General features: G+C 45.9%; 1 protein-coding gene across 2 annotated transcripts; it reads right to left on the minus strand.

The window, feature by feature from the left end:
* Nucleotides 1-1,124: 1,124 nt before the first annotated feature.
* On the minus strand, nucleotides 1,125-15,243 carry zhx3b (zinc fingers and homeoboxes 3b). Of its 2 annotated transcripts, none has more exons than XM_086277813.1 (7): nucleotides 15,130-15,243; nucleotides 8,169-9,082; nucleotides 7,944-8,051; nucleotides 6,303-7,868; nucleotides 4,981-5,697; nucleotides 2,876-3,161; nucleotides 1,125-2,400 (listed from the first exon to the last, which is right to left on the minus strand). In XM_086277813.1, the coding sequence occupies exons 2-7, from the start codon at nucleotides 8,907-8,909 to the stop codon at nucleotides 2,390-2,392; spliced, it is 3,429 nt and encodes a 1,142-aa protein (XP_086133939.1). In that variant the 5' UTR covers nucleotides 8,910-9,082; nucleotides 15,130-15,243; the 3' UTR covers nucleotides 1,125-2,389. The 2 variants fall into 2 exon arrangements, with proteins under 2 accessions (XP_086133939.1, XP_086133938.1); XM_086277812.1 differs by lacking the exon at nucleotides 15,130-15,243 and adding an exon at nucleotides 14,831-15,120.
* Between the last annotated feature and the right edge of the window lie 912 nt (nucleotides 15,244-16,155).

Consider the following 16,155-nt stretch of genomic DNA (forward strand, 5'->3'; position numbering starts at 1 on the left):
AGGATGGAGTCATGTGCGTATTGTAGCCCCAGTTTCCTAATCTTAGCTCAGAGGATTGGCACCCAGTGTGGTCTTCTGCCGCCCAAAGATGCTCTTCCCCATACCCTCATTGTAACAAGTGGTTACTTTTGTGGCTGTTGCCTCCCACTCAAAGCAGTCGAACCATTCTCCTCTGGCACCAAAAGGCATTTTCACCCAACTGCTGCTCTGGATATTCTTTTTCTGACCCTAGACATGGTTGTACGGAGAAAGAAAAAAAATCACAGTAAATCAGCAGTTTTTCATATACTCAGACTAGCCAGCGGGTGTCCACCCATATGGAAAAGATATATATAAATCTTATAAAGTTTGTATCTGTCTTGTGTGAAACTTGTATGAAAAGCATACAAGAGTGAAAACACATAAGATCCCTTGAAAAATTATATAATGAAAGTTGTATGTTTTGGATACTTACTAAAACAATGTATGAAAGTAATGAGAAAGTGGCCACTTTCAGGAGTAAATCATGTAATCCTTATATGATTTACTCCTGAAAGTGGCCACTTTCAGGAGTAATCACATATAAGTTTTTACTATTTCTTTTCCATATGGGCAACTCCAGTCCTCAAGAGCTACGGTCCTGGAGCTTTTAGATGCATCCCTACTAAGACACACCTGAATCAAATAAATGGATTGTTTATCGGGCCTTTGCCAAACGTGATGGCATGCTGAAGAGGTAATCCAACCATTTGATTCAACTGTGTTGGAGTAGGGATGCATCTAAAAGCTGCAGGACAGTAGCTCTTGAGGACTGGAGTTGGACACCCCTAAACTAGCCCATACAATACACTACTTTTAAAGTCACTTAAAGTCAGTTTGAACCCAAGCATGTCATCTTGACCATGTTTACATTGACTGATTAAAGATTTGTGTTAATGAGCAATTACAACAGTACCTAAAAAAAGTGGCTGAGTGTTTGCAACAAAGCTAGCTCGACAGGGACTTAAAATTACTTATGAGGTAAATCTTTCATCATAAGGCCTCAGTGTTCTTATTTGAGGTTTAGTCCTCTTAATTTGCCTCAGTGCTGTAAGCCATGTAGAAAACTTTACTTATGAACAGACACACTGAGCCACAGCTTTCTGACATTGCTTTTATTCTGAAATGCCATCTGTAAAAATTATACATCAAGCCTATGGAACTCTGGTAGTTCACAGTTTGTTTACAGTGTGATTTATTTCATAACAAAGTCTCATAAAAACAAATATACGTACATATCCGATAGGTAAAGAAGCACTTGATGCTACAACACAAACCGTATGTCATGTAGTCTAATATACTGTGTCACTTTTTTGTTTGTTTGTTTGTTTGTTTTAGACCCTAAAGGGTGCTTGCCCTCTTTGGATGAAACAATCCCCGATGTCGTCCCACGCTGAGCAATTTCATGTTAAATGAAAAGTATGTACAGATACGAAAAGTGTGAACAAAAACATGTTCCAAAATAACCTCGGGTTGAATGAGCGTCAGTGCTGCTTTTCACATTTGTTGCTGTGAACAGGGCAGCTAGCACATTTCTAAAATAAACTGCAAGCATGAAGTCAGAGTTTGTGATGCAGGAAAAAAAAAAGCAGCATGAAGACAGCACAATGGGAAAATAAGGTTGATTTGATTTACGATTAAGGCCTAGGCAAGCACCCTGCAGCAAAACTGCAGTTTTTCGTACCCCAAAAAAAACAAACAATGAACAGTCTCAACGCTTCACTGAATCGTGTCTCAGCTTAGTCGATAAGAGTCCAAACCCAACCCCCACCTGATCAACATCTGCCAAGTTTGCAGTCTCAAACACACTTTTTTCTCCCTCTTCTTCTGCTTCCACACATCCACCCCTCTCTTTTTTTCCTTCCCACCCCTTCCTTTACCCCCATCACAGCAGGCAGTTGGAAAAAACATGGCAGCAAAACGCTGTCAGCCTGAACGCCTACACTGCCACCTCCACTCCTGCACCTCAGTGTCTACTTTCTCCTGAAGGGAAAATGGCGGAGGGGAGAATAGTGGAGAGTTGTAGTGGAGATCTAGACAAAACTGGAGAAGGAGAGAAGGGAGTGGGCGGCTGGGTGGGTGGATTTTGGCGGGGGCGGGGGCGGGGGGGCTGCTATAGCGTCCATCTCATGTAGGCGGTTTGGGGGATGTGGGGTGTCATGCCCACCTCGAGGGGTGTAAGCGGTAAGGAGAGACAGAGAGAGGGAGAGATGGGTGGGGGGGGGGGAGTAAGGAGGGGTGGGTGGAGGTGGCTCCAAGATCCATTTCCTTCCAGTGATCTTGTTACAAACGCATCTGCCGTCTTTTAGTCAGGCTCCCGGAACAAAGACCACCTGCGATGTCAACTCCATCCTCGCACAAAAAGGCCTCTTCAATCAGTTCCTGTTGCAATTAAAAAAAGAAGAAGAAAGAATAAAAAAAAAAAAAGTGGAAAAAGAAATTAAAAATCTGTCACCCTGACAACACGCTCCAGAAAACACGTCTGAATTTCCTTCATTGCTACACAGTGTGCTGGAGTTACACACGCACTGGTTTGAAACACAAACCTGCCACAGCATGCCTCATTACTCATAATTATGATGAATGTGTGTGTTTGTATATTCTATCTTAGCGCTTCTGTATCACCTGAGTGACGATCATAAACATTTAGGTGTTTAATTATCACCTTTTAACACCTAAACCCTGCCACGAATAAAATTAATTGTTACGGAGGCGCAAATAATATTTTCATAATGAAACACCTTCTGCTTCTGCTTTTAGAAGTTCTGCAGCTTTTCTTTAGGCGTTTAATTGCTCAAATCAGGATATTTGGTCAGACCCTGCAGGGAGAGCTTACGCTCACGCTGATGAAGATTACCTTTAGTAGCATTCACAGTCTCGTCAGCGTTTGCGTCCTCTGCTTCTGATGCGACACTGCACACCGATGCCTCCGTTTTCTCCTCCATCCCACCTCCTGCCTGCGACTCCGGAGGGGAGGATCCTGTTGTAGGTGGCTCTGCAGCCACACCCGGTGCAACCGGTCGCGTTCCTGTTGTATGAGCAGCGGCACTGGCGGCGGCAGTTTGTTGCAAAGACGCCTTAGTGGTAAACCAGTGTCGCACCAAGTCTGTTGTCAAACTGCTACTCTGAGCAAGTTCCTGCAACTGTGCATACAGAAGGGGAATCAAGAGGAAGGTTCACGGTTATTTGAGGTGCAAAGTGGACACTTAGATGACACATTTCACCTTTTCATACTCATACCTGTTTGCAACCCAGTTCTTTTAGAATTTAGACAGTTTTCCTTTAATGACATGTTATTGAAAATACCCTCAATATATTGCAATAATATTACATCTTACACTAGTCTAAAACGTCTTATTTGATTTTCAATGAACTCTAAAGTTTTAATATCATTTTTATATCATAGTTGCATATACATGTACATATTTAGTTCATATTTATTTAGGAATCAATGAAAATCTGAAGACAGATGCTGATGCTAAATGGCAACAATTATATTAAGGCCAAAAAAAAAAAAAAAAAGGATCAAATTTGAAGATTTTTTGCAATTTGAAAATGTTCATCAAAGATCCTGATATTCACAGGAGCCTGCAGCTCAGTTTACGTGACTCGTGAACACAAGTGTAAATTTGAACAAAAATGTTATGTTGTAATAATGAAACTCTTCAAGTAGCACTGCTTGCTTCTGTTCACACAATGCCATTTTTTTCATCTCTTTCACTTTTTTGTCAAAGCTCTTTAAAGCTACTTACAGAGATGGAGAGAGCAACACGATCAAATTTTAGCCACATGTGCAAAAATTAAAAAAGAAAAAAGAAAAAATTGGTGCACTTGTAGCTATGACTTTGTTTTAGTTCCTCCTGACACCAAGAACGAGTTCTGAGAGAGATCGAGAGGTCTCACTCCTGTCCAGACAGGACATGAAGAATGCATTAAAAAAATGAATGAATAAATAAATTTTTATTGCAATTTAGAAACAGGCTGGATTAGTTGTTCACTAAAACGTACGTGGATTGAAATCGATTTGCAAATGCTACTAGGTGACACACTGACAGATTAATAGAAAGGAATGCATGTGTCAGAGTGGCTTCAGAGACATTTACATATATTTACTTATAAAATAAGATATAATCCACACACTGCTTTGTTGGTGAACTGTATCCAGAATTACATCACATGATACCGTTGTATCCTGCATTTCCTTTTCTTGGTTTGGAATAAATGCATTTTACTTCATGTAAAAGTAAAATGACCACGAAACAAATAAACAAAAGCATCAATTAGCCAACATGTTTTTTTCTTCTAAAAAGCACAAGCTCGAGCCCTCCTGAGGTATGACCCCAGTTCTACCAATCAAATTCCAACAGACCCTTGAATGCATCCAACATTTTCACTGTTTGCAACCCAAAACCTTCCTTATGACCTCACAACATCTCCAATCAAGCACATAATCCCATATCCACTTCCTGGATTATATACAGGAGTGTATAGAAAAATGAGTGGGGTTAATTTTGTTTGAAGTGTGTTGCCAGAAAAACATGTAAATTAAAATATATAAAGCAATACTTTTGCCTTCGCAGGTCAACACTGAAAGAATTGATGGGAAAATAACACTTTAATCATGAGTAAACCACACACACCAACCAGAGGAGATGATTTGCTAAAATAGCGAATGCCCCTAACATTGATATAACAGGAAGTGAGTCAGGGTTTTTCTATCACATATGAGGTTTCAGTTATTTACACCTAAAATCCCCAAAATATCTATCTAATGCAACAGAAGCATTTTGAAAGTGGAACTCTAAAAGCCTAGTGTGACTTTCAGGAGTGACATGCCTGTATAATTAGAGGATATGCTGTCAGCTTTTATAAAAGCAATAGTACAGAGAAATCGTTTGATTCTCAGGTTCCTGTGTTTCTCAGCTACTGAGCTATAAAAAAAATGTTTGGTGCTGTTGATACCTGTGAGTCTTCCAGCCTTCCGTGGACGTCAAGGTGAGCCTGGAGGACGTGCACGTTCCCCTTCTGTAGGTCTTCCTCCAGAGCCATGTTCTGGTACGACTCCAGCCACTTCAGCTGCCCATTCTTCTGCACATAACGGCAATCTCCGAACCAGCGCACCACTTCAGGCCTGGGCAGCCCAGTGCTTGAGATGAGTTCATCGTACTGAGTGGCGCTGGGCCACTGGGTCCGAGCGTAAACTTGTTTCAGCAGATGCAGCTGGTCCGCTGTCTTCTTACCTCGGACGCCTGTGGGTTTGGGGGAGTGAGCTGGTTTGGGTGTTGGCGTGGAGGTCTGCGATGTTTTGGGGGTGGCAGATGAGGCAGGACCCAGGGAGGATGCGGCCGTACTATCCAGCCCTTCGCTCTCAGTTTTCCCATTGGCCTCTGTCACCTTCAGCATCTTCAGATTTATTTTAATAGGGTTGACTTTTGGTTCCCCTGAACTTTCATCTCTCTGCCTCTCTTCTCCATCAACCCCGATATCCTCACCCTCCTCCTCCTCTCGCATTGCCCGCTCAGCCTCCTCTTTCTTTTTCTCAGCTGCCACTCTCTTCCTCCTCTCAGCAAACCAGCCGTGGATTTCTCTTCTGGTCATCTTGGTCTCAGACCGCAGTCTATCCACTTCCTCGCCTGATGGGTCTGAGTTCTGGGAAAAGCTGCCCTCTAGGGCTTTAACCTAACATAATAAACGCAAGTTAATTATTAGTATCGTCTTTTTTTCAATGAAGACAAAGAACTGGCATGTGTGAGATATTTGATTAATGATTTTGTTATTCAAGTTAAAAATAAAACTAGCATCTGTAACAGTTCAGACAGAGTGAGATATTTAAAGACATCATCTTTGTAGTTTAAAAAACAAAACAAAACTCTGAATACCTCATTTTACAATTTTTCAAGCCTTCCAAGACCAAAAACTAATTCACTTATTCATCTTATAAGCTGTGCATGGAAAGAAAATAAAACATATCCTCTTTTAGGTTTGAACTTTACTGTTTACATTTCACTTGCACATTCAAGATTGTTGTGGTAGTAGCAGCTAATGTAGATGAAGTCTACACCCCCGGAGACACACTATTTATCTAATTTTGTGCAGCTCCATCTGGAGCCACAAAAGTAAACTCTTACAAATAGAAAGCTGATCTCCCCTGCATTTATAAACAGACTTTGATGTGGAAATCCACAGAACTGAGTAATCACGACAAAAAACAGTGAGGAAACCTGGCCACCTGCTAAGCTTATTACACTTATATTACACAGGAAGCTTGCGTAGTAAGGCCTCACCTGGTGGGGTTCTCTCTCCTTGTAGCGGATGGCTGTGAAATCAGGTGACGGTGGCCTGGGGAGTCGGCGGGAAGGTGTGGTGGGAGATGTGGGTGTCTGTGATGATGCAGATGGGCTCAGGGGTGCAGCGCTGTGTTGGGGAGTTTTCGCACCAGAGTTGTTGCTACTTTCTGACAGATCGATGGGGTTGGCACTGCCAGCGGCGCTTGTTCCTGGCGTACTCGGACTGCTGCCCGTTCCGGGTGTGGTGGCGGGTTTAGTCTGCGGTCCTGAGCCGGCACGTGTACCTTTCAGGTTGCGAAAGTGGTAGCGCCGGTCACTAAACCACTTGCGAACTTCTCGCACTGTGAGCCCCGTCAACGCAATGAGCCGGTCCACCTCCTCCTGGTCGGGAAACTGGCACACCTGAAAACTGTCCTTTAGGGCATTGAGCTGCTCCTGAGACTTTTTGCCTTTGTAAAAGCTGGGATCCAGGAAGGGGTTGACGGGCGTCCTGGATCCCAGCGTGCTGCTCGAAGCAGATGCAGGGGATGGGGAAGAAGACTTGGAGGCAGGGGAAGAAGCCTCCTCCATCTTCATGGGTGGGGAGTCACTGGCAGAGGGGTCGACGTCATCTGCGCTTGTCTCACTATTTTTGCTGCTGCTCCCATTAGCATCTTTGCTCTTCGGTAAACTGTTGCCATTGACGGTTTTGATGTCTGTGATGTTTTTGCTTTCTGTGGTTACTTTGTTGTCACTCTGCAGCACGCTGGTGTTGTTGGCATTGCTGACATCTGTGTTCTTGGCATTTACATGCCCAGTTGCATCACCGTTGCCCTTATCGCTGGAGTCAACATTACCGCTGCTGTCTTTACCATTGACACTGCTCGCCTTAGCATTACTATGACTACTGCTTCCCAAGCTGAGGTTGATCACGCTAGTTTGACTGCTGCTAAGAGCACTGCTAGTGCCCCCTCCCCCACTCCTACTACTATTACAGCTGCTAATGATATTCGTTCCTGTGCTGCTTCCCACTGACCCCACCACCATGCTCACGCCTTTGTCTGCCACCAGGGCCGCTGCAGGTCGGGCCTGCATCATAGGCCGCGCTGCTGCCTGGGGCTTAGGTGTGACAGCTAGGGCAACAGGAGTACTGTTAACCTGGATACCGTTTGCCATGACCGGCTGTGTGACGATTACCCCTCCTTGGCCGACGAGAGACCCCTGCAGGATGTGAGGGATCCCTGTGGCCCCAAGCGATGCAGGCAGGACTGTGATGGTTTGCTGGGCTGGGCTGTGGTGACTCTGTGGCTGGTTGTGAGAGTTGGAAGGTGCCGTTTGAATTATGGTGTTGAACATCTTCCTCCTGGCCTCCTCTATCTCTTCAGGAGACCAGCTGATGCCTTGCTTCAGTCTCTGGGCTGTGAACCAGATCTTGATCTGCTCTTCTGGGAACTTTGTGACCACAGTCAGGTAGCAGAGCTCAGCTTTCGTGGGGTACGGAAATTTGCTGAAGGAGGTCTTCAGGAAGGAAGAGGAATCCATGGAGGCACTGTAGGTAGGGATGCTGCTCAAAGGAATCATTACCTGAGAGAGAAAGGTTGAATATCAGCCACTGATTTTACATTTAAAAATTCATAAGATTTGGATAGAAAGAATTACCTTTGGGAGATTTTCTGAGGAGGAAGTTGAGGAACTGGAGGAAATATTTGAGGAGGCGGTGACTGGCGCAGAATGATGAAGGTTTCTGTTTTGAACTACTGAAACCACCTGGAAAAAAAAAACATTCAAGAATCAGAACAAGTGACTCCAATAAAAAATTTTTTTTTTTTTAAAAACATGTTTCATCTAAAAAAAAACCCAGGAGAAATAAAAACTGACATTTACCTGTGTGATTGGTGTCTTTAACATGGGTAATGCTCCTGAGCCATTCACTATCTGGATTGCTGAAGGAAGTGTGACCTTAGTTGTTCCATTGTGGACAATCGTAGGAACATGGGCGACTGTTACTGAGGCAGTTTCTTTTCTCTCAGTCTCTCTAGATGCAGAGATAGTGTGTGGGTCTGAGGACGCCTCATCGGAGACTGGGTGAGACACCACAATCCGTTTAGGCTCCGATCTGCCCTTCAGCATCCGCATAATTGGGGTTTTAGTGATAGAAATCTCACTGTCCTTCCCGCTCTCTGGCCCAGCCACCAGATGTTGCTCCACCACCAGCCTCCTGTCTCTCTTTCTCAGCCGCAGAGTGGTGTTCAATGTGCTGGGGTGAACCCTGGCGTTGTGCAATGCTAGGCCCTCAAACTTGGGTGCTGAAACCCCACAGCTGACACAAAAGAAGCTGGGGTCAGCACGGAAGTCTGGGTGCCCGGAGTAGACGTGATCCAAAAATAAGTTAAGGTCATGCGTTTCGAAATTACAAGGCTTACATGTGTAACTGCCTGCACCATCTTTGACTGCATCCCCCGCCTCTGGTTTGGAAGACTCTCCAGGGTCTAAGGGGCTCTGTGTGTCACTGCCAGAAACCCTTGGCTGACGGAGAGCAGGAGAGTCCTGCTCAACCTCCTCTAAGGGGCGAATAATCTTGCTAGGTATCATACAGGGAGTGGACGACTTCCTTTTGCTGGCCATGGTGTGAAAAAAAAATGGGGCTGGGGGTGGGAGGAGTGGTCAAATGGCTGAGAGTGAGGTGTGAAAAAGAATATGGGTTTCTCGTTGACTATAGACCAGGCATGGGGGAAGGGGGGTGGCGGGTCTTGTCCGTGGGTCCACTTGTGGTTATCACTTGAGTTTTTCGGGAAATCCTGCAAAAAGAGAGTGAAACACTGATTAGTTTGTCAATCACCAGCCAACAGTTTAGTCAAGTGGTTTGGTGAGTTACAAACACACAAAAGAGAGAAAATTTACATTTTAAGTGCAAATGAGTTGGGCGACTGAGAGCAAATGAAATATCTTACTCAGCGCAGCAAAACCCAGGTCCATCTCAGCAGAGGAAAACACATCATTGCTGACACCGTTTCCAGGTAAAATGTCAACAGCACAGGTAATAAAGGACACCTCGTGGAAAGATTGAGCTCGAGCGCTTTAAAATCCACAGATCTTGCTGCTCAAAACCTCTGATCAGAGAAACCCAGGGCTGTCTCTCTTATGAAGGCCTACACACAAGCTCACTCTGCATCTTCACTGATGGCTTGTAGAGAGAGCTCCTGTCCTACCCCCTTCTTTCCCCTCCCCCCACACAACTCGGTCTCACTTCCCCTCTTTCAGACACACCCCCAACAGAGAGGGCACATTCTGGGTTTTTTTTTTAATCCAGGGCCTCTGTAGTTTAACTGAATATCTTTATTTAAATTCCTACAGCAATATAGTGCACGTAACATCTGGGCAGTTGAGCAGTTCAGATGAACAGATGTTCTGCGGAAAAATGGCTCCATCCTAACAATGGTACACACTGTACAGACAGGAATCACACCTATATAAGAATTCAAATCTTAAAACCTTCACAACACCTCTTAGATTCTTTGTCTCCATTAAGAAAAAAAAAGCTTCGTCTTTTCCCTCTCCTTCCTTCCTTTGCACAGAGAGGTAGTGATGCAGTACTAGAGGACAGCTCTAGGGCAATTACTCTCCCAGTCACTCTGCCCTGACATGACACCTCAAGCGCAGAGCAGCAAAAGCTCAACAAAGTTCAGCGGCTTAGAGAAACACAACAGGAAAATGCTTAAAATCTCACCCAGTCCAGCCCAGATACTTCACAAACACATCCAGTTTTCACATTTCAGAGCTCAAAAGCTTAAACCCTTTCGTGCATGCAAGCAGAACAACTCCATGCTCATATTAAACTTGGCTGGGGGGTGAGGGGGTGGTATACCTTCAGATGCTTAGCCTCATTGTGCACGAGGCTGTTCACTTATGACAAGGTGAGCAGCAAGCTCGATGTCTCCATTCGACAAATCCGCTAATGATGAATGTCCTCTTTCTAAAGTGCCCACAGACACATTAGCAGATCTTCGATTTGCCATAGAAAAGATCACAGTACACTAATTCAAAACCCAGTTAACTATTGCAGGACGAGGGCTCCAACTGTGACCGAGCACAGGTATGCAGAGTTGACTCTCCTGCACTCAGAAGCCTATGACAACCCAGACAGAGGCGGCAAAAGCAAGTTAAAGTTCCCATCATCTGCTGTCTGCCTTAGTACTGCTAATAGTAAAATGTTTTCTGAGCAGTCTCTGAAAACATTGCTGGACTCAAAACAAATAGTATCTTCTTTGTTTATTGTATTTTATTTTTTTGAACAGTAAGACTGCTCCCCTCTCTTTGGATCTGAATGTGAGGGGTTAACAGGCAAATTAAGTTTGCTACTGTGGAAGGAACGTGATGCCCCTTGTCCCCCACCCTGCGTGCACCAACTTGGGCTGTTGTGCACCCCTTCGACTCCCCCTGCCATTGGGTTCTGCATCAGGGGGCACCACTCTGCCAAGGCTGGCTGGTCACATGACCGACACAAAGGCTTATGGGTGGGCAGTCTCAACCATCAATCACGTGGTTCTGCTGGGTGCGGATGGCAGGCGAGAGGAGAGGGACAGCGAATGGGAAAGGACGGTGGGGGATGGGCGAGTCGGTATGGGGTGAGGAGAGTTGTTAACTATCGTTGAGGAAGCACTGAGGTGTTTCAGTGAGGAATTTTCCTACCCGATACCCCCCTCCAACTAGCCTGCCCAACCCTGCCTTCCCCCGCGCTTCAAAGCCCCCTTCTAGCTCCAAACTACAATCACAGTCCTTCCCTCTCCTCCCTCCCTGCTGCACTGCAAAAGCCCAGAACATTCAGCCAGCGGACATAACCTGGAGTCCTGCTTCAGCGCCTGCATGTGGCGTGCACACCCGGGCAGTCAGCAGGCATGTGCAAAATAATCACTAACACTAAGACACCCAGCAAAACACAATGTCAGAGCTGCTAAGTATGTAATCCTATTTCCACGACTGATCAAAAGCTGCAAACACTGACTGACAGACAGCAACTACCAACTTTACACATCACACTGTGATGGGCCTGTGAAAAATCAAAAACCACATCTGTGCGAACACAACTCCAGATAAGCCCTGGGCCTCAGCGAATGCGAAAGCAACCAGCAGAGACGCAGAGGCCTCTCTCACTCTCTTTCACACACACATACAGCCGCACACAGGTGAGCATCAAAACAGCACAAGCCCGAGCTATAATTGGCGAGTCGAAATGGGCAGCTCATGCCAGGATCAGATGAGCTCTCTGTTGACTCACGCATCAGCTGAAAACTTTTCATTTGAATGCCGCACATGCGTTGACTGACCATGCAGGGGACCGTGGGTTCGTGTCTGTTATATGTGTGTGTCAGCATTTGCATGTGTTGGTTTCCTGTGAGATTGAGAGTAAAGGGGGTGGGGGGTAGGAGTGGGGTGCGTGTGAGCTCTTGGTGAGTGTGTGTATGTGTGGCGTGTGGGGGAGGCTGGCTAAATGCCTCTGTGTGAGGCTTGTTTATCGAGGTAGTCAGGCTGCAATTTTTCCTGTGTGTGAGAGTCAGAGAGCTCTCCCAGTGACACACAAAGACATTATTTTTGACCTCACGGTTCATAACCTGTATTATTCTTAATGTCATCATTGGCTCAGCAAGGCGTGACCTCCTTTCATCCGGTGGCCTGACTCTCCTCTAGGCTGGGGATGGATCCTCTGAGCACAGACCAATAATAGCTCTCTCTCGCACGCACACCTTTGTATAGCTTCACACAAACTAAACTAGTCATCTCGTCACCTCGCTGAGAATGCAGGTGCAACACTGATGTGTGCGTGTAACAAATGTTCTCCCAGTAGGATGACGAAAAGGTGTACAGCACAGGCAGCTTTCTCCTAGTTTCCTCGCTCTTCCTCGTCTTCTTCACCCTCACTCCCCCTCCCTTTCTCCAACAGCCTCTGCACCCTCTGCTTCCCCTCCCTCCGCTTCCTCCTCTCAGAGCAAGTTTGGCCCAGGGAGACAGGTCGGCAGCGCCACTGGTGTGTTACTGTCCCCATGGCAACCACCTCCTACCCCCTCTTTCTCTCTCCTACCAGCTCATTTCTCTGAAGTACACGCATGTGGGTAAACACGCACACGTCTCCTATGCCATCCAGTCTCTGGCTCTAGTGGGGCTTGTTTGTTCCACACGCCCCTGTCAGTGGTATTTGGAGAGTCCCTGCCCTGCTCCTATTTCAGTGCCTCCCTCACGCAGTGTTCATGTCTCCCTGGTAGGTGTGGTCGCCGTCGCCAAGGCACACTACTCTCCAAAGCTGATGGCGTCTCTTCCTGTTAACTCAGTGTCTGTGAGTCTTGGTTCAGGCATCTGCCCGGGCTACTGCTCTGGGGGCTCCTGTGTTTCAGCCTACAGGGCCCTAAAGTCACGCAGGGCTCCTGTAGTCACTGTAGGCAATGCAGCCATGAGCGCATAAACAGGCCTGGCCTATCTGCCAGATGCTATCCTTTCAGGAGATGACAACCTCTCGCCCCTGTGCGTTTTCCCCAAGCCCACCCTCAAAAAAAAAAAATAAAAATCCTACGCCGTTTTGTTCTGCCTCAAAACAAACAAACAAAAAACGACTTAAGCTGCTAACCTTCTCTCATCAATCATTTTCAGGGTCTTGTTCGCTCATACACCCCTGCTCTCGAACAACCCACCACTAGAAATGCTCACAGGTTCTCTGCAGCCCAACTTCTTTCCACTCTCTCTTCGGCTCGCACACAATGCAGGCAACAATCAGAGCGCCTCTGAGCCTCAGTGACAGCGCAGTGTCATTTTCATGTGATCCTGAGTCTCAGGTCAAGGGAGCGTGTGGCTGTGTGGGTTGTGCACGGCCGCATTGCTGTGGCCGCTGCCGGTGCATGCGTTAAAATTGGGTTGCTGAGAGGGGAGGGAGAGAAAAATGGCGGAGCACCATGCCTCTGTGCTGTCCAACCTAAAATGGCTGACATCACAAGCTGTTAACCAGCCAAGCAGAGCCAAGAGGCTGCTGCCGCTGCTGACCCAGACCTGAATGCTGTGGCTGTGCGAGTGGCTTACTCTGCTCTTCCCCAACAACGTGAAAAGGCTCTTCAGTAGCAGATGACTCCTGTTTTTGATTTTTTTTGTGTGGCCATACTTGGTAGAGATCTGTAAATAAACTGTCTTACATGGGTCTGCAGGCACAGATGTGATGGGAAGTCATTACCTACAGACTGACACCCTCCAAGAATTGTTCAGCTTTATTAAATCATCAGCACAACATTTAATACTTAACAAGGGTTGCCAGTAAAGCATTTAAAAAGTTGTCTAAAATATGCAAAGGCACCATGGATTTTAAATAAGCGACGTACTGATTAATCCTTCCACACAAAGCCACTCAACCTGTGTCAGCTACTAACCTAAATCTGAGGAAGAGAAAGGGAGGAGAAAGGAGGGAGGGAAACAGGGCCCAGGAGGTGGAGGTGGTAGTGATGATGATGGCAGAAGAGGAGGGGGGTAGAGTGTACTATTGACTGAAATCTACAGCCATCAGCACACCAGCACAAAGAAATACAGCAAGATAGTAACAACAATAACAATACTAATCATCACCTACAGCTCCCCTCACAGCTGATCCACGTGTGATCTGAGCAGCAGTGTGGAAAACCTGGCCCGTTTCTAAAAGTGTAAAAAGGTGAGCTGGATTAAGCTAAGTGTCCGTGCCTGGGACTCACGTGGACATCAGACACAAATTAGCGGTGTGGGAAATCTTTGCTCTAATCCCTGCAGTCAAACTCACTCATGACAACAGTGAAATAACAAATAAGACAAGTGGCTGCTAGAGAACAACAACAACAAACTCAGCTGGTGGAAGAAAAGAAAAAGGTGTGATTTTCATTTAAAACCAAGGTCCACACACATAGATTTTTCAAGCTAAATTAAAAAATTTTTTTAAATAGATGGTAGATATATGATGGAAGTGACTGGGACTTTTAAAAATGACTCCCAAACTTCATTCATAGCACGGATTGGAAGAAATTTTGGAAATTCAGCGCATTGTTTACAGGACATATTACAGGATTTTTTCCGGGTAAGCGGGTGGGGGCTACAGTGCACCCTGACAACATCTAATTGGCGCTAATTTGGTGATTAATCGGCGATATTCCGCGAAAATGGGAGGTACAATAAGAGTCTGCGCTGCAATGTTTCGGTCCCTGAGCGCAGCAGCGTCAGATATTTCCGAAAAATGATGCGTGTTCATCTTCCGCTCAAGTTAGGCGGAGTGAGCCCCAACTTAAAGGGCTTGTCTGCATTATAGGTTTGAACACTACGACCAATTCATACCGGAGAGAGAGGAAAAAAGGTAAGCCGTGCCCCCCTCCAAGCTTTTAAAAAAACTACTCTCTCTACCACCCCCCCAGGTTGGCTGTCGCCATTTTAAGCAGGCGACATGCAGCTGGCCAGCGCCGCTGAGCCACAAGCCCGTAAAGGTAAGACAGCTCGCGCACAAGTTTAGGAAAGGTGAACACTTAAGTAAATGCGTATCAGTGAAGCACACTCACCTCGCTTTGTCGGAGCTCAGCGTATGCATCGCAGGTATTAAAAAGTTTACACTGGTGCGGGTTCAGTGGAGCCAGACACGGACGGGGTCGGCTTTGGGCTTCTCTGATGGTAACTTATAGGTGTAAGGACCCCTCTGACAATCGGCCGCTGATAATAATAAACGTGACTGGAGCCGGACCGGTCCCCCCTCCCTCTCACAACAACAACGGCCCCTCTCTTATTTTTTTGCGCTTGTTTATTTCGAGTGGCTCTGTGTTACAGCAGGCAGTGAAAGGGGAGGAAAATACGACGGACGTACCGAGGGAAGAGGCAGACACGTGACGCCGACGTCACTGACGGTGGAATTGGCGTGAGAGCTCGAGCTCCGCCGAGCACAGAGTATGAAGTGACTCACGTATCCCGTACTGACTTTGACCCCCTACGCCCCCTTCCTCACCCAGCAACACCATCACCCCACCCCATCCTATCTACACAGGTGGGGGGTCCGTGTTTGAGGTTTTGAAAGGGTCACAGCACCGTTAACCGTGCACGGTAACGGTTACAACACATCACACCTGTCTCCCCCCCCCCCTCTCCTCTCCCCTCCCCTCCCAGGTGGGCTAGCCGCTCTTAAAGAGATAGAGCCAAACGGGTGCGTGGCAAAAGGTTAATAAAGACGCACAATAAATATGAATCTGCTCTTAAAGCTCCATTCAAACATATTAAACACCCACTACAGTTAGACGTGTTTTAGTCCACGTGACCTTTTAGCTGTAATTACGCAAATCTCAGTTTACATAGCCTGCAATTTATGGATTTCACTGAGCGGGCAGTTATCTGTGCTGTGAGAGTGGCGAGCTTTGAAGCTGAGTGGACAAATATTTAAATTTGCCGGGTGACCACTCAAATGACAGTTTATTAAGTACAGGTGAGGTAAAAGCTAATTTCTTTTCGTCAGGCTGCTGTATAGTCTTCCTTTGTTCACAACAATGACTATAATAATAATGACTTTGACTTTGCCACCAGCTTTGACTTTAACAATACAGTTTAATAATAATAACTCTTTATAGCTTTAAAAAAAAGAGTCCAAATAAACAAAAGTATATAAATTAACAGAAAGGCTAGAAATTAAAGGCTTTGGTGAAGTGATGAGGTGCTGCAAAGCATACTGAAGGCTCTGTTCCCATAGGTTTGGAGGTTGGTGCAAGGGATTGAAAACATTTGTTATATAAAAGGACAGAGACCAGCATATCCTCTACATTGGTGTTACAATTCAACTGCAACATAAACCACATCCTCAGCTGGCCCAGCACTTGAGGCAACTTTAAAAGAATTTAGTTTTGCT

Source organism: Aulonocara sp. 'chitande type north' Nkhata Bay, linkage group LG20 (assembly GCF_057382095.1).
Source record: "Aulonocara sp. 'chitande type north' Nkhata Bay isolate Kocher_YH1m ecotype deep benthic linkage group LG20, A_spYH_male_GT1.1, whole genome shotgun sequence".
Taxonomy (NCBI): Eukaryota; Metazoa; Chordata; class Actinopteri; order Cichliformes; family Cichlidae; genus Aulonocara; species Aulonocara sp. 'chitande type north' Nkhata Bay.